This window comes from Lichenostomus cassidix, chromosome 10, assembly GCF_008360975.1.
Source record: "Lichenostomus cassidix isolate B80296 chromosome 10, HeHo_3.0, whole genome shotgun sequence".
Classification (NCBI taxonomy): domain Eukaryota; kingdom Metazoa; phylum Chordata; class Aves; order Passeriformes; family Meliphagidae; genus Lichenostomus; species Lichenostomus cassidix.
The window spans coordinates 3139176-3164432 of record NC_139491.1 but is presented as its reverse complement, the minus strand read 5'-3'; the positions used below and the strand labels follow the sequence as shown (position 1 = coordinate 3164432).

The window sequence follows — 25257 nt, the reverse complement described above, 5'->3', positions numbered from 1 at the left end:
CACTGGAGGAGTCCTGCAGCACATTTACTATTGCTCATCATGTGTGAGGCCAAAAACAAGCTGACTGACCAGATTGAGTCCTGACTGTTAACAGAATCACAGCAAGGCAAATCTGATCAGGAGTCACAGGGAGGCAGCAACAACAGATCTCTTTGATGCAGTTTTTTTGGAGAACAAGGCTTGAAAGTAGCACTGCTATGAATAAAAAATAGCATGTGGTCTCTGGGAGCTCTGGCCTCCCTGAAGCCTGTGCAGCAATCAGAACTGGGTCAGAATGCCAGAATTACACTCTGGGCCTGAGCTGGCCAATTTCTTGTGTAACTCTTTTAAACTAAACTCAATTATCAGCCCTCTGTCTTCCCAGAGCAATGCTGAACGAATGCACTTGCTTTGTTTTTTTGGGTCATTAGTGGAGCTTCTCCTCTAGACAGCTAATGTAACTAAACTGCTCTGTTTACCCTTGGTGTGTTTTCCAGTGTTTCCTGTTATTCTTCACAAGCCTGAGCCAAAGTGCACCAAAGCCTGTGCAAAGCCTCCTACTGCCTTCAATGCACTGCTGCACCTCCAAGTTCTTGAGGTCATGTACACAAATCTTCACCAGAACCACTATGACTCTCGATAAAAACCCCAAATCTGAGTTAAAGGACAATGCCAAGGGCTGGGGAAACTGATTTAGGAGATGCTTACAACCTTTTCAACAGCTGCAACTCTGTGGCTGGGAAGAGATCACTGGAGAAATCCCCAGGACTGTTATCTTTCACTCCCCCTTAGCAGGGAGAGATATGAAGTAGGGACAAGAGGTAAGTTTGGTAGAAAATACCATCATCATCAGCAGCAGAACTTTTCTTCAGAAAAAGGGTAGCAAGTGAAAGAAAGAAATGTGAAGAACAGAAGCCTGAAAAAAAGACATCCAGAAGTGGAAATACCACGAAGTAAAACCACCTCCATCGCCTCCCTCTGAAACTCAAACCATTCCACTTGACTGCAAATAATTCAGGGTGAGTCAAATGCTGGATTCACTTTAGAAACTCATGGCTATCAAGGCTACCCAAGGTGTCCTGGCTGTCACCCCAGCTGCTTATTAAACATGCATGACAAACAACTGATTGCTTTCCACACAACTGCACTTACCTCAGCCACCACTTCTCCAAAGGGCAGGGAGGATGTCCAGCTGCCAAGAAGGAAATGAGGACAGCGGGCTGTCTCTCCCTTCCACGGATAGAAATCCAAAGGAGTCTTTCCAAAAAACAACTGACAGAGAACTGTAACTGTGTAAGCTCAGCAAGACATTAAACAAGAAGAGCTCCTTGGGGCCAGCCCTGCAGACCAACATGGACTCGGAGAATTGAGCAAAGAGCCCATTGCAGCTGTGTCCCAAATACAGGGGGCACAGGAGAAGGCAGTGCTATCTCATGCTCCAAGTGAAAAGCTCAGTGGAACCACTAACGTTTTAACATTTTTGGCTGATATTTGATTGCTGGACAGCATGTTTTCTCTACCTGTGTTTGCAACGAGCCTTAGCCTGCAGATGTTCTCCTAAAGGCTCTGTTTCTGCAAGGGAACACTGCTGTGAGCTACAGGCAGTACCAGCCTTGCATGTCACCACTGACCTTCCCAGAAGAGAATATGAGAGAAGTCATTCCCTGTGACCCAGCTTGCCATGACTCACCCACAAGTAATCCAGCATTAAATGCAGAGCCAGGACTAAGCACAAGATTTCTTTCTAAAGCCCACTGGAGAAATATAAATGCAAAGGGAGGGCAGACTGGACAACATCCTTGCAGAGTGGGAGAGGGAAGGGAGAAGGGAAGGTGTAATTTATCTGCTCTGGCATGTCAGTGTGGGCAGGATGACAGTGCCCCATGGAGGGACAGCTATTTAGACATGCACAAATGCCATCTGCTTTTTACATGAAGGATGTAACTCAAGGACAAAATTCCTGCCCTTCCCACCTCCTGTCAGGTCTCAATGAAGGCTTGAGAAGGGAATCCCATCTCTGTAGTGCATCCAATGCCAACCACAAAGGAAGATGCTGGCATGGAAGGAGGTTACACAGGGTGTGTGGCTGGCAGCTGAGAACATGAAACATGGCCATTAAACTCAAATCCAAACAGGTCACTAAGCAGAGGATGTACATCAGCAGCTCCTGCCTTGGGCTGGGTTTGAGCCAGGAGTGGGAGACAGCACCCCACACCATCCAGCCTGTGAGCTGTCCACTCCCAAACTGAGCTCAATGTTAGGAATTTTTATTAACATTTGAAATCGAAGCTGCATCACTGGAAAGATGCCTACTTCTGAACTGGTTCAACATGTTTAACATTTCAATAAAAAATGCTGATCATCTTGCAAGTTATGAGGTTTGCATCCAGTTGAGAATAAAGGGCATAACAGAGGCAGGAATGAAGTGGGGGTGCTCATTTGAGCTGGAATTGTAATAGGAGCTGCAGTGCAAAGTGAGGACAGGAAATCTGAGACAGTGACCCAGGAAGGTGATGCCTCTGCAGAGCAACCCAAGAGAGGCAGAGGCAGCCAGAGAGGTCAGAGGGGGCCAAGAGAGGCTTGGACAAATTAACAAATCCTGGGAAAATGCTGAGGTGAGCTAAGCTCACACTGAGGGAGGAGGCAAGGAAACATCTTGTGCAACCTTCCTACAAAACCAGCGGCCACTGAGGCTGTTGGCTTAATAGAAAACAGGCTTTTTCACCCTCTGCTTTTCAAACACGTAAACACGTTTTTTTAAATATGCTTTGACAATTCCAGAAACTGTCAGGAGCACTTTGGGGAGCTGTGATGAGGAGAGGGAGATGATCCTACTGAAAGCATTTGAAGTAACCAAGACTGGTCATTGTGTACACAGTGTTATCTAGAACAGGGGTGTTCGGGATGGGTGCTGTACTTTTGGAGTTTTTTTTTTAATCAGGAAAGTCAACATTTAAGGGAAGCCATGACTACTGGACTCTTGTTTTCATAACCAAGTTTATGTCACTCTCCAATAATGAAGTAACCAGATATTTTATATGGTTATCTACTCATCAAGCAGCCAAGAAGTCAACAACAGCGAGTGAGAACACACGAACGCCTATGGTGAATAACAGTGTGGAAAGCTGTGGTTTATTCAGCTGCATGACAGATCCAGCCCTTTATGATATGGTTTTCATTTAAAAAGAATTAGCTCTTTTGCCTTGGAATCTGAAAGGCAGCAAAGTACGAGCTTGTGCCGCAAGGGACAGAAAGCACATGAGAGTGACATGGCAGGGACAGAAAGCACATGAGAGTGACATGGCAGGGACAGAGAGAACATGAGTGACAGAGCAGTCACAGCCACTGTGGCCTTGCACTCAAACATTTTATCTAAAAGCCCACTGGTATGAACCAGGCCCTTTATAAGGGTTGACTGAAGCCTGACCAAGGCCATGAAGAACAGGTTGAATCCTCAGAGGATCTTCTCCCCAGCAATAATATCACATGCTCACATTATTGACTCCTTTTTGTAGCAGACATTGGCTCATGGGATTCTCTCTGAGGAGCCCTTGCTGCTGCACAGAGTGGGTGATTCACAGTGGGACAGGGATTGCCTGATGTATCCCAACACCTTTGGTGAGATGAAGAAATCCAGCTGCATTGCAACTGAACATCCACCATTCCAAAGGCCTCCCTCCACTGCTTCTAATTTCTAGAATGTGGCCCCTGCATATCAACCTTTTTCCTGAAAAACCTTTTTCTTTCTAGTAAGAGCTGGCAGGTTCTGAGGCTGCAGAGGCAGAAAAAGGAGCATTCCACCAAATACAAAGTCTTAAAAAATGCTAAAGTTGATCAATAAATGTACAAATAAACTTGGCAGAAACTCAGCACTGAAGAGGTAGCATTAGCTCAGGAAAGTACCCTTCTTCCTTCTGATCTCAGTACTCACTCCTTCCCAAGTCCCATTTGATTACATGAATCTTTCCTGTCTCTTTCCTTAAAGCACTACCCTATCTCCATGCAGGCATCCAACCACATTTCTGCATCCTCTCACAGGCTTTGATACCTGTCAACAACACACAGCAGGTTTCTGACACAACAGCATCAGTAGGAGTCAAGGATTGCTTTAATTCCTTCAATCAATCCATGCTGAAGAGGTGAACACAGATATATCCAAAAACACTCACTGTAAAACATGGATCAGCGACTCTCTGCTGGGAATCACTTGTCTCACACTGGCTATTTGTCATGATCACAGCTGAGCTGTGACCCTGAAGGAAGAACAAATTTATCTGAAGATGCCTCCATGAAAATGTTTGCACTAAGCTCTTTCCTTACCCTCCAAGAGATGAAATCCACTTCTTGGACATAAAAAATTCTTTCCTTCTCACTTGCTTCAGTCTGGTTTCAGAACACAGAGAACTGCTGCAGAAGGAGCACAACAACTATGAATGAAGCAGTGGTGGGCAGAGAAGGACTGCTCATTCCACAGAGGCTGCTGTGCTCCATCTGTAGCTCCTTGTTTTTGGAAAGCACCCTGGGGCACAGCAGAAGGAACAAGCTGAAGGGTTACAAGCTGTTTGCTTTCAGCACTGCCTGAAGTGGGTGAGAACGAGACCTCCGAAAATGTGACATGCATTTCCTCAGAAGATGAAAAGGGAATATAAATTGTAGGGTGGAAAAAAAAAAGACCAAACCCTGGGATAGCTGGGTGGGATTTCCCACCCAAGAGGGAATAGAGACAAAAGCTCAGCGAGCACTGACAGCCCTGTCACTCACAGTGTCAGAAACCCCAGGGGAAGCTCTGTGTGCAATCACTTTTCCAAAACTCCTGTGAAACCACTGAAAGCCTCCAGTCAACTGCATTAAATGACTGAGTGCCAAACCTGAATGCAGAGCTACAACACGAGACACCCTTAAAAGAATGGCATGGAGAGAGGAGAGATGGTGAGGAATACTTGCCAAATACGTGCAACACAAGTAACCCAGATGTCCCACACTCTGCCCCATCAGGAAGCCACCCACAGCCATGTGCTGGGAAGTGGGACAGCCTGGGGAATGTACTGTAGGAGTCAGGAATGCTGGCTGCCTTCCCCACACTGGGAGATGAATTCTCCATTCCTGGAGGTGGGAATGAGGAGATGGCCGACATCAAAAGACAAAAAGGTATGAAAGAAATGTAATATATAAATTCTACCAGCATCAAGTGTTCTGCAGTCCCCAGACAAAGCAGTGGATATGTGTTTTATGGTTCACAGAGCAGCAGAAGTCCTTTTCACAGAAACAATTTTCATCCTCTTTCTTGGTCCTCATTGTCAATCACTGTGGGCTTGCAGATGCAGTGCAAGAGGAAATCCATCCTTATGTGACCCTCTTGCATTGATTCACCAACATGCCAAGTAAATGCAGTGAACAGTAACAAACCTGTGGGCTTGCTTTTGCTTCCAAAATGAAGAAAACCCACCAGAATTGCTTAGGAAAAACGTTGCACAGAAAATACACAACCCAATTCTATGGGTCAGTCTGCTATAATCCAGCTGAAGACATCTGCTGTAAGGACATGGCACTTTCAGTGGTATCCTTGTCAGAGTGCTCCCCTTCCTTATGGAAATTTTGTTTCCAATAGTGACACTCCTGTACACCAGCTCCCTAAACTCCTGGGATTTTTCATAATGGTTCAGCTGCTAAAATAATTTATATTACCAGAACCACTTGGCCTTGGCTGTTCGTAAATGATTGTAGAAGTTCAGCAAGTTATCTTAGTTTCACTCATTTTATCAGCAGGGAGAGACTCAATATCAAAGAGGAATGTAGCAAATTATGGCTTGGTATCAAAGCAATTTAGAAATTATATGTTCAGACCAATACTGAAGTGAAATTCTTTGGGTAGTGGGTGTGCCTTGTTGCCTACAAACCTCAAGGCTAATAAAATTCAAGTTTGCTTTCATATTGTCTAAAGAAGCGACATGAGGAAAGAAAAACCTGACTTGAAAAGACACTCTTGCTTTGAATAACTCTAGCTTGAACATGTTAATGTGAAGACAAATTACAGAGAAAGAAAAAAAGTCTGTTATTTTCATGAGAAGATACTGTTTTAGAAGGTCTCTAGCTGATAAGAGGTGCAGGCTGTGTGTCATTTAAGTGGTGACAGCTTTCTGGAGAGGTGTATGAGCTTTTCTCATGTGATTCTGTTCACTGTGCTCACAGGGGCCCTGCAATCACACATTTGGCAAATCTTCTAAGGTTACTTCAGCACACACCATAAACAGCTCAGAAGGAGCTGCAGGTATGAAGGGTGGCACTTAGGTATAAAAAGAAAATATGAATCTATTTTCTTAAACAAACAAGTTGGCTTTTTCTTTGATTGGAGAGAAGCCCCAGGATTATATCTGATTAGTACTTGAAATGTGTCAATAACACAGTGAAATAATGGAGAAGGAGGTAAAAAAATATACCCATTGCAGATGATACTTCAAATGAATAGATAAGAAGTGATGATTGTGCACACAGGCAGGAAAGCTGATGACAGAGCCATTATTATAATGCTCCTGTAGGAAAACCCAGATTGCTGCATTTCTTTAAAACTACTAAATGCAGGCAATCTGCATTTTTATCAAAATCTGACCACTGCTGACTCATGGTGGCCCATGATGGATACTAGGGATGAGCTCTGCCTTCTTTGACTAAACCTACCTCACGTTACACAGCAAGCAGCTTTAATTGAGATAAAGGAGGAACCAGACAGGAAAGAATTCAGCCATTGAAAAGTGCTGGTGGTTGTGTTTTCAGCAGGAAGAAACGAAGCTCTGCTTGTCCTTTGAAGGGAAGATACTTTCCCTAAGTACAGAGACTACCTAAACTAAGAAGCAAACTGTTGCTAGGGAGCATTTCTTTATCCTGCAGCCCAGTTTTGCTGTGTGCAATTAAAATGAATATTTAAACCTAAATTAGGAACCTGCCACTTCATTAGCTGTCTCTGGAGTGATGCTGGTGAACAGCAGGGTGGCAGGAAGGGAACCCAGTGGGGAGCAGGTGGAAGAGCCAGGCAGGGTTTGGATTGTCACTGGCAGGTGAGAAACAGCTACCAGAGGGTGGACATGAGAAACTTCTGAGAGGTCAAACTGTCCCATATGTGGATAAGATTTGGTGTGTAAGATGAGTGTCCCTGCAGACTCTGGAGCAGAGAAAGAAGGTACAGTAAAAAATACTCATTTTTAAGGCCCTTAGCTAATTAGAGCCCAGCAGGAAGGAAACTTTTCAAGCACGTGAGAGCAAACCATTATAATCAGATTCCTTTTGCTTTGATTTGTTTTACCTAAGCAAAAACAAAAGCAGAAAACTGTGGGCTATTCTCCTGGTTTTTTTGGAAACTGGGGCTCAAATAAAGACACAGACAACAAACTCCCTGCTGGGTTGGATCCAGCAATGGAAAGAGAATTTTGCAAATGGAAAGAGATCACTGAGAACAAAGCAGGCCTGTTTATTTCACTTCTTCAGTAAACTCTTTTTTGCTGAATTTCTCAACACAACTGTTGGCCAAGAGGCAGCCAACCCTGTTCCACCCCAGCACAGCCTTCCACTGACATAACAGCTAAAGGGAACCACATTTTTAGAGGCAACAACATTTCCACTGGCATTGCTGCTGCTGACTTACTACCAAAGGCTTTTCCAAGTGACAGTCTGGGATTTATCACCTTCCCCTGCTCGGGAAGTCATTTTCACCTGGAACCTGTTGAACTCAGCAGGCCAGGCAGACAGCATGGGTTACAGGCTATTGGAACCCAACTGCTAGTGGAAAAGTAAATATTTCATCTAGATGGCTGCCCTTGTATAAAAACAAATTATTATTTGGTAAATGGCACTTACAAACCTAATATTTCCTGTGCTGGTGTGCAGTGGGAGGCTGCACAATGGGGACTTGTACTGTCCCCATGTTTTGGGTCACTGGGTGCACCAGGCTGTTGCCAGCAAAGCCAGTGGAGCATGAAACCAGAACCCTCGTGGCAGGAAGCAGATGCAAGATTTGCCAAATCATTACGGCCCAGCTACTTAACACAGCCCTGGCTTACTCAGCAGAGTAAGCCTTCAAAAAGAAAGGCAGAGCTGGCAAGGCTACAAAGCTATTGATTAAACGAAAATTGTGTTTCTAAATGGCTGTCGTTCGCCTGTTTGGTGCAGTTTTATTATGTCAAGTAAAGCTGTACAAGATGCTCAAAAACAAAGAAATTAGAGAGACTGCAAGGGAATGTTGCTTCCCTGGGGATCACACAGAGATCCTTCACAAAGCAGAGAGTAAAACCATAGAAACCTTTGCCCAGAACTAATGTTTGCCACAAGAGTGCAGAAAGCAATGGGACGTAGACATTCCCACGCCCAGTTCCAAAGTGACTACATTCCAACACTACTAGTAAATAAACTATCAAATTTGGAAGGTACAAAGGTGAAACAGATCATCATGATAGAGGGAAGATACCCTGCCAGGATTAGCAGGTTCAGTAAATGCACCTGGAAATATCTTGCAGCTTTACATGAAACTAAAAGAACACACCCCAAACCAGGCCTGTTATCCACATCACATGAAACTACCAAACCTCTCCATTTCTCCTCCCCTCCCCAGTCTTCTCTTACTCTGTGTGATTTCCACACATGATTTTTTTGGGGCATTTTTCTGTATGTGATCCCACTGTCGTTGAGAAACAACCTCTCCAGACAAGGTTAATACCACAGGGACCTTTTATTTCTGGGACTCCAATTAACCTACTCAGGTATCCTGTACTGTTTTACATTGTGCCAACACACCTTCTGTTTAGTGCTGCTCCACCACTACCTCCTCCCCAAGTCAAACCATCCATGCTGGCAACAGTCTCCACTCATTTTTTTTTAATATGTTTAAACCTGTATCTCTATTTGATCTCTGCTTCCTTTTCACTAACTCAGGACATGGTTTTCAGAAAGTTATTATCAAGCTACTAAGGTACATAATAATAATTTGTTTTCTCTAAAACAGACCCCTCAGTGTGTTACCAGAAACGGAAGAAGCATCTACTGAAATTTCAGGATATACCTATTTTTTCTCAGAACCAGAAGCTGTTATTAAAGAACTGCTTTGGTTAGATCATACTGCTCTGATGCACAATCACATATGATGAAATAGGCAGTGTTCCATTATGTCCTTCGGAGTTGTACAGAGGAGGGCAACTTAACTGTGAAAATGTGCTTGCAATTATCTGTGGAGGAAGAATGAAACCTGGGAGGAGGGGAGCATGGAAAGGGAGCCTGGGAACACGGAGAGAGAGACATTCCTCAACAGATTTACAACACAAATGGCAGAAAATAAAATTAGCAACTCCAGGGTGGGTACGGACTGCTGCCAGCATTTTTGGCCAGCCTCAGGGTATGTCTACACAGCAGCCAGTCACTCCCAGTATTCCTGAGACTGCAGTATACTGGAACAGCTACATCCTCCTGTGAGATTTAAAGTGGGGATTCTGGCACCAGGAGAGTTGAGCTGGGGCAGGCACTGCCTGAATCCAGCTCTTTGGCTCCTCAGGAAGTCATACTGCAGCAGCACAGTCACTAATACCTGAGCTTGCTAGAATAAAGCTTGCATGGGGTTGCCTCTGGCTCCAGTGCTCCTTGGGATCCAACTGACCTTGATTTTCCACCCCTCCAAACGCAGAGCTGTGAGTTCTGACACACAGCATGGTCAGAAGGGCCACCCAGGCTTCATGAAGGCACAGAAGGAATCACAGCTCCCCAGTACAAGGCAGAATCTACACCCAGCAGTGCCACTGGAGAGGTTTATCCAGCCACTGGACAGATGCTGTCAGCCACAGACTACATCCCTGAGCCCTCCATAATTGGAGATTACCCTACAGACCCACAAGATGGGCACCTCTTTGCTAGAGTTCTCTCTTACAGTCAAACATTAATTCACAGGAGTGCATGGGATGCCTGTGGGCATGTGTTGAAGTAAAATCTTTAACTACATGATGAAATCCTGGCCTGTGAATAGAAGTTTGGTCTCATTTGCAGTACAGAGGGAGTAGAGTTACAACTGACATTGTCTGGATAACCCTGAAATGGAGACTTTGGTGCTTCTGCATGTTTGATTCTACAACTTAAGTAATGTTGGTTTTCATGACTTTTGGGAGGTATGAAGTAGCCTGGGGACACATTGGAGTCTTTCTACAATAGCAAAAAAGAAAAATGTTCCACAGAAATTCAGGTCAGGCAGAACCTGCCTGGTAAATGTGGGACTAACTCAGAGAAACGTAGAAAAGAAAAAGAAGGCCAAGTGAGAGTGTTTAAAAAAAAAAAAACCCAGACTAGGGTTAATGTTTAAAGTAAGCCAGGATAGAAACTACACTCAGCTACCTCCTTTGGTAGAGCCTCAGTTTAAGGGTTAGACTGTGCTGAGATGCTCTGAAAAAGACAGAGGGTTGTTGGCATTTTTTCTTTCCCAGGAATTAAACTTGACTAGCTGCACCACACTGACTGGGCTTTGCTGGTGTAAGTTGTTACAAGGCATTATTTTACCTCTTTGGGATCTGCTCAGGGACATTTCTCTCCTCAGCCTGCAGTATTTTCACATTCTGGCACATTTGCATGAATCTCTGCTGGGTGCTGAACTACACAGATCAGGGAAGCCAAGTTTATTCACAAGTCCATCAACACAAATATCAGGCCACAAAGGGAACATCCAGAGTGCTTTTCCCTCACCTGCAACACTATGATGCTGGAGACAAACCACAAAGGCCAAACTTCATCATGCAGCAAATAATTATGCACTCTGAAGTCATTTTAAGCAAGCTACAGCTATCAATACTCAACATCTAAAGCAAATAATCACACTGGAGAGAAACCTGCTGGTTCCAAACCCTTGTCTTGTTGGATTCCAAGCCCTGAGCTGTTTGGTTTGTGCATTATGGGCTTTTTACCTTTGGAATAATTTTTATCCTCATCTGTTTCAGCTTCAAGTTCAAGGCCATGCGGTTTCAGGCTGTTGGCAAGAGGCAAATCCTTGCTTATTGTCAGTTGATTTTAATCCCTTTTTCCTAAAGGCATCTATCTGCCCCAGCGTGGCTCCCAGCCACACCACCTCCAGCTATTCTCTCCCCATCCAGGCAGTGCCAGGTTCCGCTGGCTCATGAATGGGAATCTTCCCTCCTCACCCAAGCCTGCCCCTGTCCCACAACAGGAAAGCTGAGGCTGTTGAAAGAAAAAGGAATGGCAACAAAGCTGGCATTGTTGTCCTGAAAAACCACTGGCTGCAGCCCACCCTGCCTGGATTGGGATAACGGATATACAGATGAATCCCGGCTTTTGTTTCCAAAACTTATTGGACTTTTTCTTTGGAGAATGACTTGAAAATGGTTACAGAGTCACTGCTGTAGGCAAAGAGAGAAGTAGGAGGGGGGAAGTGGCACTATTTTTCTCCAAGCTAGTTGCTCAGGGTGGTCTTTGGGGTGTGAATCTCAGACCAGCCTCACACTGGTGCAGTTCATGGAGGAGGAGGGAGGCACCAGTCAGGATCCTGGTGACAAAGGCAGGGCACTTTTAAGCTTTTACTGATGGACTTGCCCTGCAAGTCTGAGCAAAGATGAGAGCAAGAAATGCTCAGTGTTCACACTATGTTTATAATACAAAGACCTCAGACTTGAACATTTAAAGACTTCAGTGACCACTGTGATTTCTGGGTCTTCCCTTCTGTGTAGGTCAGGACTCCACCCAGCAAACCCTGGATAAAATCCTACCAACTGAGGTTACACTCAATTGTGTTGTTTTAAAAGACATCCACTACAGACCCAGCTGACTGAAGGAACAAGGCTTGCTGAGGGTCCTGTCTCATGTGGGATGAAGTTTATGATTCACAGCCTTGTCACCTATTCACTGGACTCCCTGTTACCTTTTTGTAACAGCAAGACTCTTCTCCTGGATGCAGTGTAGAAAAAATTGTATCTAAATACAGATGGATTCTCCCTTTGTGTCTGTGGACCAAAATTATCAGTACAAACCTCAAGACTTAAATACAAAAGCCATGTCACTCCCCTCACCATCAACCAACAGCTCCACAGGTTAAACCTGAAGATGAACTTTCATCTTTCAACTTTTATAGGACCTATTTCATCCTAATGGACCTATTTAATGGTGTCTCCATGTTTTCACAGTGCAGCTGTCCGGAATAGTGTTTTTTGCAGTCAGTCCAAATGACATTAGTGGCAGATTAGGAATCTGACACATCAATTAGTAATCCATTCACTTTTTCCAAAGTCCACATCAGAAACTATCTGTGAATGCCAAACTGGGCTTGTGATCTCCACAGACATTTGTTAGTCTTAAGGAAAGAATAATAAATCTCAGCTTTTCTACACTCATAAGGAAATCAGACTTCAATGAAGCTCAAAATTATGGCTCTCCAAAATTTATATTTTTGCCAATATGGATGTAAGTTTTGATTGGATTTTGATTTAAATTAAGAAACTTGCACCTAGTTTTCCTTGGTTTTCATTTCTAAAGCTCATGTCAGCTTCTTCTTGTTCATGTCTGCAATGGGTTTTCTTATATTTCACTTAAAAAATCTCAGTTTGTAAGTAAAGTCTGCAAAGAATTCTTCTATTTGCACAAGACATGCTGAAACAGGACTGCTCAGAGCATCTTACTGCAGCATAACCTGGAATATTTCCTCCAAATATGTGGCAGCAAAATCCTTCCAACAGCTTCCACAACCTTCAGCTGGAGCCTTCCTGTGTCCTCCCAGAGCCACATTAACCCAGATGCCTTGGGGCCTTAAACTGGCCCTGACAGACCCCAAACCCCTCCAGGACTCTTGAATTAGTGTTCCAAGATGAAGGCAAAGAAAGAAAACCAGCAGAGGAAAGACATGATGGTCTTACCACCAAAACTGCCCTCAGAGAGGAAAATGGAGTTTGCAGTTCTCTGCACAGATGGAAAGCTGTATCCAAAGGCATTACATCCCCTATTTATGATGGGGATTTTTTTCAAGGCATTATTAGAAGGAAGCTTGTCAGCTCTGCTGAGAAACTTGGCAAACACCAGGGCAGACCAGTCTCACTCTTTCACACAGCTGGATTTTCTGCAGCTCAAGTATTTTTCCCTCTTGCTCTTGGCCCATCCAAAGATGAGTGCTGAATTTCCCTCAGCATTACCCACAGGTTAATTTGTTATTAAGTTTAGGCTCAGTTTAATATCTTGGCATGCAATTTAAATAAAACCAAAACCAAATGTCCTTCATTTCAGCTGAAACCACCCTCGGTTTGGCTCAGCTGCCTTTGGTGTCACTGGAGGGTGAACAGGAGATTCATTTTTGGTAGGTAACCTAAATATCCTCCATGCAGCTTTGAAATACATTGCCATAAAATAATTTTATTTGTCATGGAATGAGACTGGCCAGAACCTGAACATGCTCCATTGGCTCTGACTTAGCTGTGAAACACTTCTTACTGTAGGAAAGGAAGATACACCAGACACATGAGCTGTAGGAAGGGCGCAGACAGACCTCAGGCACAACTTCTTAACTACAGGAATAGGAATGAAGGTGGGATTTCCTTCTGAGGCTGAAGGAAGGAGTGCTTGAAAATCCCACAGGCACAGTCCTGCCCCCTGTACAACTTTGCTCCTGGTCTAATTTTGTACCTCCTACAGTCTGTGACACTGCAACCAGAGGGATGTCAATGGAAAGGGGAAAAAGCTCCAAAGCATTGTGAGTGCATGTGACACTGGAGAGCTGACTGGGAAAGTGGAGCTGACCTTTGGTTAACTCTTTATCTGCACTAAGAGGAGGCAGCTGACTCTCCCAGTCAACTTTGTTTTCTTCTGCCCACGGGATATTTATAGGCAGCTTTAAAGAGTCTCCAAAGTCACCTGCAGAAAGTACCCAGTAATCTCATTCTGCAAATTTCTGTCTGAATAGGACTGATCACGTTCTTTCCTGCTTTTTCCAGTGTGTTCAAAGTGTGTTACTTAGGTGTGATTGAGCTGATAAATCAAGTTATGTGATTTCTTTCTGTTGATCAAAAAATTCTGCTTAAGGGCATTTCTAAAATACTGATATTTACCATTTCAGTCACTGCAGATTACTTCACGTGCAGAGATGAAACCACTACCAAACTATTTAACTATTAAAGTCCTTGACACAGACACCTGAACTTCAGAGAAAACTTAGCAAGATTTTGAAGCTGATGTTGGTTTTGTGTACCTATTCTACAGAGTAAAGAAAAGCAGAATTTCTCTATTACTGTCAATCATTTAAGAGAATGAAGCTTCTACTCAGATCAGAACAGGGAGCTGAAAACAGAGGAAGATCAACTAGAAAGATTTATGTGTGCTAAAATGGAGATTTACACAAGCCTCCTGAAAATTAAATTCTGTATCAATGTGCCACATTCATGAAATAACAAACATGCCACACTAGTAATTGCACTTGTCTGGCTTTAAAGTATCCCACAGTGGCACAAGTAAAGAAGGAAACAGAAGGATGAGTTCTTACTTGTGGCCAAGTTCATGTGCAATTGTGAATGCCAGATTGAGACCGTTGTCTTCAGCAAGAACACACTTTCTCTTGGCACTGCAGACACCTCCTAGGTAAGCAATTCCTGCAACAGAAGCACAGAGAATATTCCCATCAAAATCCATGGAACAGCTCATTCACTCAAAACATACAGCAGTGACAACCAAAGGGATCAAAAATGCAACCAGAATGAAAAATATGAGAGCAGTTTCCATACAAAATCATCTGAGTAGTTTCTTCATCCTAGTGAAGAATCAGTCCAGAGTTTTCTCAGACAGGAAATAAGTAAAACACACTCACCTTCACTGCTTTCACTGGAAAATATATTTCACTGTCTCAAAAATATATTTCACTGACCCAAAAATTCATCTAAACTTGTCTACTAATACCTTTACTACAGCATTAGGAGATGCAGTGAAGGAGCCTGGACAAGCATTTAAATGGAGTTCTCCCAATTTTCAGAATAAAGACAGGGAGAAGAAATAAAACAATAAAGCAGAGACTCTGAAAAGATCTTAAATTTTCCCTTATTTTCATACTTAAAAGAAAGTGAGAGTGTCAGAGCCAGGAGAGCTGGCAAAGTCCTGACAGTGAGTCACAAAGCCAACGTAGGTGGCACAAGTCTCCTGTGACTGAGTGGAATTTAGGATTTGCTCCATGCACAGTGCTCTCCTGTTTGTGTGGGCACCACAAACGGCTTGAGGCTGCAGCCAAAACGGAATTCAACAGTTACGGCATGAAAGCTCCGCTGTGGAAAAACAATAGTCCTCATCTGCCCTTCCTGCAGCCAGACTGTCCCCTGCTGACAGTGCCACTGCACCTGGAAATGCTGCCACGGCCTCACAGGCCAGCTCAGGGCACCACAGTGGATTTGTCTGCTTGTGTTGGTATTTAACAGCACACAAGGAATGTATTTTCTCACTGCAGTGCTGCTCCCATGGAGGGGTAGCTGGATGGAGCTGCCTTTAAAGAACAGACCACGACCATGCAATGGAGTCATGATCCCTGTTTTTCTTTGGATTTCCTCTCAAAGTTGGAAAAGCCACGTTTATCAGGGTGCAAATGTAAAACTTTAGAGCTGGAAGAAGTCCAGCTCTGTTTGTATGAGTTTTGACAACAATAAGGATATGGATATTTGTTGCCAGGGGTGTTCTGGATGGAATGAAGGGATGGGCAACAGACTTTTACTTCAGCACTTACAGCAGAGTGAAGGCAGAAATCAGGCATTACCAGTTCCTTACCTTAAAAATGCTGACTCTGAAAGGCCAGATTCACACCACACGCAAAATAAAAATGAAATCAGGATTTAACCTTTTAAATCAATGGCAATAAAAGGCTGGATTTCAGCACTTTTCTTGGACTGACTTGCTTTTTACACACAGACTAGTCAAAAGGAGGTCAAGGAATTGCTCAGGAAGTAACAGCCTTCTTTGAGAAAGATTTTTGAGATTGCAAGGGTCCACACACCTGGTGGCTCAATGAATGTGCCACTTTTTGTGAATAGGGAGAGATATTTTGGTTCCCTTTCAGCAGTTTTAGGCAGGAATGACCAGAGCAGGATTTTTACCAAAAGTGTTTTATTTCTACAACTAAACCTGATTATTCCACCTTTATCTTCCATTATCCTGTGCCAATATCTCTCTCTGTTGTATCTGACACATGAGATTTTAGCTGAGGAACAACAACTGCATTTCAGGCTCAGGGTCAATCAGGCAAAAACTTCAGTTTTGCTTGAAATTATTCATGCCAAGTTCCTTCTGAGAAATTTCACAAAATGAGGCTGGGTCTATGTTTGCCATCATGAGGATGGAAGGCATCAACATTCCCATGTTCAGGAGGTGAGGTGCAGCAAAACAGTCTAGAATTCTATCAATACATTAAAATATGTTAAATACCCATTAAAATGTCAAATACTTTACTCCAAATAGCAATTCTTCTGAAGTCTTTGTTTAGTGGTTCTAATCCCCACTGAACCTGGCAATGCATCTCCACATTATTATTTTGGCTTTTGCTCTGTGCTACAAACCTTATTATTCCAAGGTGGAAAGCTAATGATTAAGGACTTGTACATCCACCAGTGGTCAAAGAAGTAGTGATTGTGGCTCAGTTACAGACTGTTAGTCATCTATTTTTATTAGCTATTTTCAGTGCTTAATGTGAATCCTGTGTGGCCATTTTATAATATATGTAATGATCAATTAAAAAATGTAGCCATTTACAATTAGTTTATTATTACAGAAATGGACTGGGCAGAGAAACTCAGAATCCTGGAAGAGCAGAAACCTTTGGAGTACATGGAAGGAACTCAGTAAGCCCAGCTTGTGAACTGCTGAGTGCTTATTAATAAGAGTCATTCTAGAACAGCAAGCCAGTTATAACAAATTGGTATCACATTTTAAGCCTGAAAAAGCTTCCCTTAAAAATGTTTATGAAATATATTTTTTTCTATCAAACTATTTCCTAAGACTATAATTTTCTTTTGGGCCAATACATTTTAGCATGAATTCCTTTCATCAGAATATCAACAGCAAATGATTTATTGATCTGCAAACAGAATCCAGTTCTTTGGTAAATATATCTGAACCATTAACATAAATGCAACTTTTTTGTAACCCAGGACAATGATCCATATAATTGATATGCAGAGAAAAACACACCTTTAACCAACAACAATAGTAGCACAATGCCTTGGTAGCTGCATTAACGTGATTTATTTCTTTGTTGGGATGAATGGAAACTGTTGTTTGCCTCTTAAATTTCCAGATTTTTATCTGAGTCTTTCAAGTCTGCAGAACTGGAATAAAAACTTCATGAAGTCAGACACATTTGTGAAAATCCTGGCGTGCTGTGGTTCTACCAGGCTGGGAATAATATAAGAGGAAATGCTTTTATTTGGTAATTTTGCTTCTGGCCCTGTCTGTAGGACAGGTGTGTGAGTGTGAAAATGAAAAATAGGGAAGCAAGCTGAACTGGGATTTTTGTTTGTTTTTTTAAAAAAACCCCACACTTCTCACATGTCTGTGCAAATATACAGATAGTGTCTTTTTCAGGGCAAAAAAGTCCTCATCTTTCAGATACACCATCAGCAATTGCCACAAATCTATTTTTAATATTAAAAAAAGGTCAAGCAGGAGCATCAGTGGAAGAGGGAAAGGAAAGCCAATTACTATTTTTACTATTACCAAGCACGAGGGTTTTTTCCTTTCTCTCCTGAGAAATTACATAATTACAGCCCATAACTTCTGTGCTTGGGCTTGGACATGCAGAGCTATCTGCACTTCCACGGCAAGCCCTGGGACACAGGCAACTGTGTAAACTCACATTTATCCAAAAACTTGTCATACATAAACAGTTTGCAGCTGTTGGCCTTCCTGCCAGCTAATGAGCCTTCCACCAGTCCATCCAAGGGGAATGATCCCATCTATCCCACCAGCCCGGCGACGCATGAGGACATTACACACTTGCCACAGGGATGGCCAAAGCTGGGAGAAGACAAGTCCTGGTGTGTGGATTCCCATTTTGTCCTACTCCAAACACCTGGGGCTTCTTCCTCATGGCTCTGGAGTATTCACTCAGCAAGTGGTTTGTCCAGGTACTCCAGCTTTCAACTCTCTAATGTCTTGTTTTCATTGCACTCCTAATACTTTAATCTCTTCTTTTGCCAACCACCTCTGGATACAGAACTTTTACTTGATTAAAACTTGGCTGGCTCTCCTCCTGCTCGATGTATTTGCTGTTGGGAAGGGAGCCAAACTCCAAGTCCTGAAGTCTGCTTGGCACAGACAGAGACTCCCTGCATATCCACATGCTCTGAGCAAATCTCCCATTCCCCATCATTACTAGTTTGGTGTTGAGCTGATGTTTTTCTCATCCTCCCACGATTTTCAATTTGTGCAGCTCACACATTGCCATCAATTACATTCCTGTAGCCTCTCTTAACATCCTACATGAGTAAAATCAGGAAACCCTGAAGTGATTCATGCTCTGCCTTTCCATTCAAGGGCAATGATATGTTTGACAGAGATGCCCTGCCTGTATTTACACACCAAGTCAGTCACCAAGGGAATCTTTCAGTGCTTGTGATACTTAAAATGAAAAATACTTTTCCCTTTCTATGAAGCCTACGTAGAAAAGGTTCCAAAATTTATGAAACATTAAAGAAGTACCCACTAAACTGCCTTCAAGATAGGTACTAACACTGTTCTACAGCTGAATAAACAGAAGTCTCAAGAGTCAGTGGTATCCAGGTGAAAAAGAGCTGTATCCATGGAAGGACCCTCTCCAGCATGTACAACACAGACAGGCTATGGCTGTCACCACTGAGCCTCCAGGTCCAAGTCTGGTTTAATGGGATCATCCAGAAAAGTGAACAGGGTGAGCTGTTCCTTCATTTTATGAGAACATCCTAATTCAAAGCTGCACATGCAATCTTAGTGGCACAGATTAATTTGGCTTAATGCTGGATAGTCATCCAAGATGCCAATTTCTGTTAATCTTGCAGTAACAACATGGTTTCCATTAGAGTTTAATATTAGTGTATGGAAACTGTTTTCCTTAGCAATAATTTTCATTGTTACTGCATTTAACAAAAACCACACTGGAAACAACACACTCATCATGAACCACAAGTACAGAAATTACAGTGGAACCATCCAGGGCATGAGACATAGTTACAGCCAGGTAGGAAAACAAGTTAATAATCATGACAGGGCAAATCACAGTATTTTGAACTCAAATATTTTACAGAAAGAGCTTCTGATGTCACAGACCATCTGATGGAAGCCACCATGACTCCTGAGAATACCCACCAGATCGTGACTTTCTGACCTGGGCAACATGTTGCAAATGTGTACATCATCACAGAATACTCACTCTGGAGAACATGGCTTATCCCGAATTTCAACATGACCCCTGTAAAACTCTATCCACCATGACCTGCAGAGATGCAGCACAACTTTCCCAGAAATCAGTGTGTGAGCCCTGACTCCCCTCCAGCCCTGACTGGTGTCCTGTAGTGCCCAATAAAATAACTTTTTCCTCTGAAAACATGGTCATTTCCAGTGTACATAACTGCTGTCAGAATCCCAAAAGCCCAGCAAGAAAAATAAACAGCTGAAACACAAAGTGTAGTTACTTTCTGAATCTCTTGATTTTCATTACACTCACCCTGAAGGACTAATAAATCAAATCTCTCCCTGATATTCACAGTATCAGCTGTGATCTTTCTGGAGCTCACAATGAAAAACTCCTCAGAACACAAGGTCCTTATAGCACAAATGAGTGAAATGCTCAATACCTTTGGCAGAAGATACTTTGCTGATTATTAGGAATAACTAGAGATACTTGGTATTGAATACTGATAGGACACCCAAGGGTCTAATGAGTGGCCCTGGGTAACATTTCACAAGACCAAGGCTCCAACTGAAAGAGCCAAACTCAACCACAAGCCTTAATCCTTGTGAAAGGCCTGTGATTCAGGCAGAAACACCCAAATCTTACCTATGGCACCACTGCAGCTCAACAGGACTTCTCTGAAAGGTCAACCCTTTCATCCCACCGTGGAGCCCAGGCAGGAGTGCACTGCCCCATTTCCAAACAAATTCCCTGACACTTAAACCAGCTGCCCTCCTCAGTACCTTCCTGATAAAAATGCCTTTGTGAGGCCAGACCTCTTCATGGCTGTAAACCTGCAGAGGCAGCAAGATTTAATCATTAGAGCTTAAAGGAGTGCTTTGCTATCTCCCTTCTCTGTTTAATTACCCTGCAGGACAGCAATTAATGGAACATGAGGAATCCCTTCCCCAGCGTGGCCAACCCTCAGCTTTACCTTTCAGTCTTTCTGCAAGGCTTTTATGTGTCTTGGGAACTCTCCTGTGGTTTTCCAAGTGTAACGGATGAATCATTTATCTGCTCCTTTACCAACCTGCCCACACACAGGCATTCCCCAGGAGGGCAAGAGCTTTATTCTGATGTTATTTGCTTTGGATTTACACTCTGCTAATTCACTGATCTGGGCAGAGGGGTTGACAGTTGACCTCTCCTGGCTTTAGGGATACCTGTCCTCAACCACATTAGTAAAAATTTCAGATACCAAATGCAGTGAGATAAGGAAGTTGAGAGATGTTCTAGCAGTTTTTTTGGCCGAGAAGACCCTTTGACCAAGACCTACAAAAACATTATTCATGCTACCTTGTAAGAGCAGACAACTTTGGAAACCCTCAGAGGTTTGGCATGAGCATCTCTGAAACCACCTTCCTTTCCAATGCCATTCACCAGGATTTGTGACCACAAACATAAATATTCACCACACTGACCATACCTGAGGAGAGGCATGGTGTTCACTGGATTTTAGAGAAAGCTGGAAACAAGTGCACTGTTCAGCCCCTTGGAGCAGATATCCATCAGGAGTGACACAGGTACCACTGATCTTGCCTTGGGGCAAGGGAATGCACTAAAAGCCCACCTGAAGTTCCTTCCAGCCCCAGTTTTCTAAGCTTTTACACTAAAGCAGTGGGATCTAAGACCTCAGCAAAGCAGGAGATAAAAGAAATTCCCTGTCTCTTTGACATCTGCTCTTTGTTCAGCATGACATCCTCTGTGCCATTAATGGCTCCTCCCTTTCAGCAAACCACACTTCCCTGGATGACAGCACATTAATAAATCCTCTCCATCCAACGAGACATGAGGAGTGCCTTAATTAACTGGAGCAGAGGAAGCAGGGATCATCTCCATGTTTACTCTACTTTGATATGCTAACAGCCACATTCCAGAGAGCTTCTCCCCAACACTCCCTGGAGCCCAGGCTGCTGCTGAGTGCAGATCTCAAACACAGCTCCTTCCTTCTATCCTGTTTCTCTAGTTAGATATGGAGTTTGGGATATTTAGTCCAAATCAGACCACCATTCCTGAATGTTGATTCCCAAATCCAGGCAGCTAATTCACCATCTGTTTATAGACATCACTGCCTGGTGCTGAAAGTCTCCATGCTCACACACACACATGGAATTACATGGGCTTGATTACTCAAAGTAAGATATATTAGGACAGCTGTTAAGAGGAAAGGCAGGGGAAGAGCTGGCCAGGTGGATCTGAGAGAGAGATTCCAGTTGGGGATTGGACTGGATGAGTTAACACACAGAAGCCTGGCATAGCTCAAATTTAGTGAACAAGGCAGAAAGAGAGATGGAAAGAGATTAAGGAATGAGAAGAGACAGGGACAGAAAAGTAGCAAATGGAGATAATATGGGTTTTCCAGAAGGCTTCAGGAAACATGACTTTGATCTCCTAGGCAGCAGGGAGTCACTTCTGAGGGAGGCCGGGGTCAAGGAGGGCAGGAGATAAGATCAGAAGGGAAGATGAGCTCCCTGAGAATGTCTGTGTGTACTTACTGCTGCAGAAAAATGGATCTGCAGCCCTGGGTCATAAGTCTCTGGTATCATGGGTTCACTTGAGGAACTACTGAATGAGTCTGAGGGCATGGAATTATTCAGGCAGGGAAGTGTGGGCAAAACCTGGCACTGAGCATAAGGGAGGGCCAGCTGTTGGAACTGGTATAGAAACAAGGGATGGAAATCAGAGAGATACAAGATATTGAGAGAAAAAGAGACAGGCACAAGGGACAAGGTTGTTTAGGGATATCTCACACCAGAAAGGAATCAGATCTGGCAGAAGTCAGCAGAGATTTGATGCTTTTGAAAGGCTACAGGAACATGCGACTGAGAACTGAAAGAAAACATCACCAACAACTGTGAAACCAAACTGCAAAGCAGGATTTGGAGCCTGGCCCTCGAAAGTCACCTCTGCCTGGGGCTCAAAGGCATTTGGATTTGAATATCCTGTGTTGGCCTCATGGTGTTCAGTGGATGAAGCTGACAGTCCTTTCTACAAACTGCTCTGCAGTTAAGAAAGATCTTCCCTTCCCACATGCATGGAAACATCAGCATTGCAGTATTTTCATTTTGACCTCTCCTGTCTGGTGGAACAGGCCTGACCTCAAGAATTGCATCAGTGTCCCCTAAGCTGCATCTTTCAGGAAATAAATAACTCACCAAAAAGAGAAAAATATAACAGCAACACTGCCATCAGAAAGGCAAGTGCTCGAGGGCTCCCATGCCCCTCACTCCAGCACATGCCTGTGTCAGTCTGCTAACACCTGCCTCAGGATGGATTCCCACCTGCACATTACCATCTTCCAAGAAATGGAGAAGCAACCCTGGCACTGCCTGCAATTACTGCAGCTTTGAAAACTGTGTAAGGTTCCAAAACCAGCTTTGGGACTATTTCCATCTTCCTTTTCCATTTTTGGATTTGTCAGTTTGTCCCTGCAACTCATCTGAGCCACCTGCTTCAACAGAGGGCCTGAATTCAGAGACAAGGGAGAAAAATGTCAAATCACAACTTTTAATGAGACTGCTAAACAAAGAAGAACATGGAATTCAGCAGCAGGGATCCTGGAGCCTTTAAATTCCTCACTATCTCCCTTCCAGAATGAAGAGACAAGGTCAGACTTGGCAATAAATCAGAAAAAATATTTGGAGTCTCTGCACCAAACAGCATCTGCTTTTAAGAGCTAACAGTCAGGGTCCAGCATTCAGTTCCAGTTTTTCCCTTCCTGTAGCTGCAAACACTAAGACACTCATGAAACTTTGCAAATAAATTGAATGATTCTTTTAACAGTTCCAAGAGCTTTCCCGAGCCGTGCCTATCTCACCCTGGCTGTTATCCATGAGCCAGGATCAGTCCTGCAATGGTTAAACAACGTTCAGTAACATGCAATGGACAGAATTTCAGTGTCTGGAGATTGTCAGCCCCGTCTGCTGAACGTTTTGGAGATGGCTGAACACCTGTGCTGCTGATGAATGGCATTCTTCCACAGCTCCCCATTAAATTCTTTCCATGTTCTTACAGAATGACTAAGCAATCGTTACTCTCAAAACCTAAATGAATTTGTACTTTCAAAACATGTTCATATTTAAAGTGTATTTTATTTTCAGGTGCTGTATGTGTGTCAAAGCTGTTCTCCTGGCAAAATCAGAGCAGCTCAGGTGACCTGCAGGGAAGGCAGGCCAGCAAATGGCATGATGCACAATAATCAAACTCCAAACAGATGCCCTCCTGAATTGTTCCTGTGATATTTCTCATTTGCAGCTCTCACATCCTGACTTCCAGGGCTGCTGAAGCTCCTGGCTTCACTTTGGGGAGCTGCCAGCCAGCACTGATAAACTTATTTAGCAGTTCTTGCTTCAGCCCTTCTGTTTTAATTCTTTGCTGAGTGCTGATTTAACCTCACGGCCTGACTTGACAAGCTGACAAACCCAGGGGCTGTGCCTGATAAGGTTAATAGGTTGAGTTACTGTGTTAAGTCAGAACTTGGGTAGAAAAGCTGCTCCCCAGCACCTCCACCCTGGCTGATATCTCTGCTGCCAGGAGCAGGGAGTGAAAATGATCCTTCCATGTCCATGGGCAGTGCCATGGCTCTGCTCCTCTCCTCACACACTACCAACAGTCAGCACATTTGCCCTGGCAGAGCATGACAGCATGGTGGAAAGGGAGATGAGAATAAATAAAAAATCCCTAAACACTGCAAAATCAATGGCATGATTTTCTAGAGATTACCACTTGCACTTGGGGCTCCTGATGTGAAAGTGGGTGATGCAATCTTTCCCTCAGTGGCAGCATCAGAGGGAGAAGGCTTCTTCCTCTTCTTAGTTTCCTAATTTTCAGAAAACTTCCAAAAGCCTAATATTTCTGAGCTCCATATTCTCAAATTTGATTCAAATTGGCTGATGAGTTATAAAAATATGAGGGAACCATCACTGAGGGAGACAGACACAAGGACAAAGCATACACAGGGCACAGGCACTCTCACCAAAGCAAGTTAAATTATTTGGGTTACTATTAACCCAAAAGGCCTCTCCTCTGGGATCCCAAAGAGAGCTGTCCATCCTGGCTTCCACTCCCCAGGAAGGGAGTGACCCCCAGGGTAGTTTATGCACACATAAACACATCACAGCATCACCCTTACTGAAGAGAAGCAGTGGCTAATTTCAGAGGCAATGTGGCTGGAGATATTTTAATATGTCCTGAATCTAGTTTTCTAAGTACCTCTTTTTCTAGATTACTCAAAAGTAAAATGTCACTTTTAAAGCCACTCCAGCTATGGACAAACTCTCACTATGAAAACAACCAGCCTGGGCTTTTCTCACACTCAATAAAAAGAAATCTCTCATGTTCAAACTGGAGCTCCTGTGAAAGAAAACACAAATTTGGATGAATACTACTGAGCTCCTTGTGATGACTGACAGCAGCCAGAGAGTCCCTGGTGCCTCACAGACACAAGTCAGGGCACAGTCCCAGTCCTGGGGCCTTTATGGACTGAATTCAGAAGTGACAGCCTGGGAGGCTCACGGGGACTGCACTAAAGGAAAGTGTCACAGGATCCTGCAGGAGCCAGGGGACATTTTCATGCACGTGTGTTCAGCTTACTGCTCCAGGGCTTTGTGCTGAAGTTCTCCCAACAAGGACAGAACTGCCTCCTCTATTCTCACATGTTTCTAAATAAAACAGCCCCAGGAGATGCAGGAGCTCCTCAATACCTGCCTGGGTGACACTTCCAGTTCTGACCAAATCCATGTGTCCCTCTTTGAGAACCCTGTCCTCAGTCTGCAGCACAGTTTGCAGGCTTTCCTCAGCTGTCCAAGTCCACTCAGGATGTGGCTCCTGGAGGGAATTTGCAGCAGGAACAGCTGCACTTCTCAGCTACGCAG

General features: G+C 43.6%; 1 protein-coding gene across 2 annotated transcripts in view; it reads right to left on the bottom strand.

Moving 5' to 3' along the window:
- Positions 1–25257, bottom strand: part of ADAMTS17 (ADAM metallopeptidase with thrombospondin type 1 motif 17) — a 156142-nt gene that overhangs the window by 82173 nt on the left and 48712 nt on the right. For both annotated transcript variants that reach the window (XM_085070355.1, XM_085070356.1), the window contains exon 8: positions 14471–14576. In XM_085070355.1, the coding sequence (XP_084926481.1) occupies positions 14471–14576 (106 nt within the window). The remainder of the gene's footprint in view (positions 1–14470; positions 14577–25257) is intronic.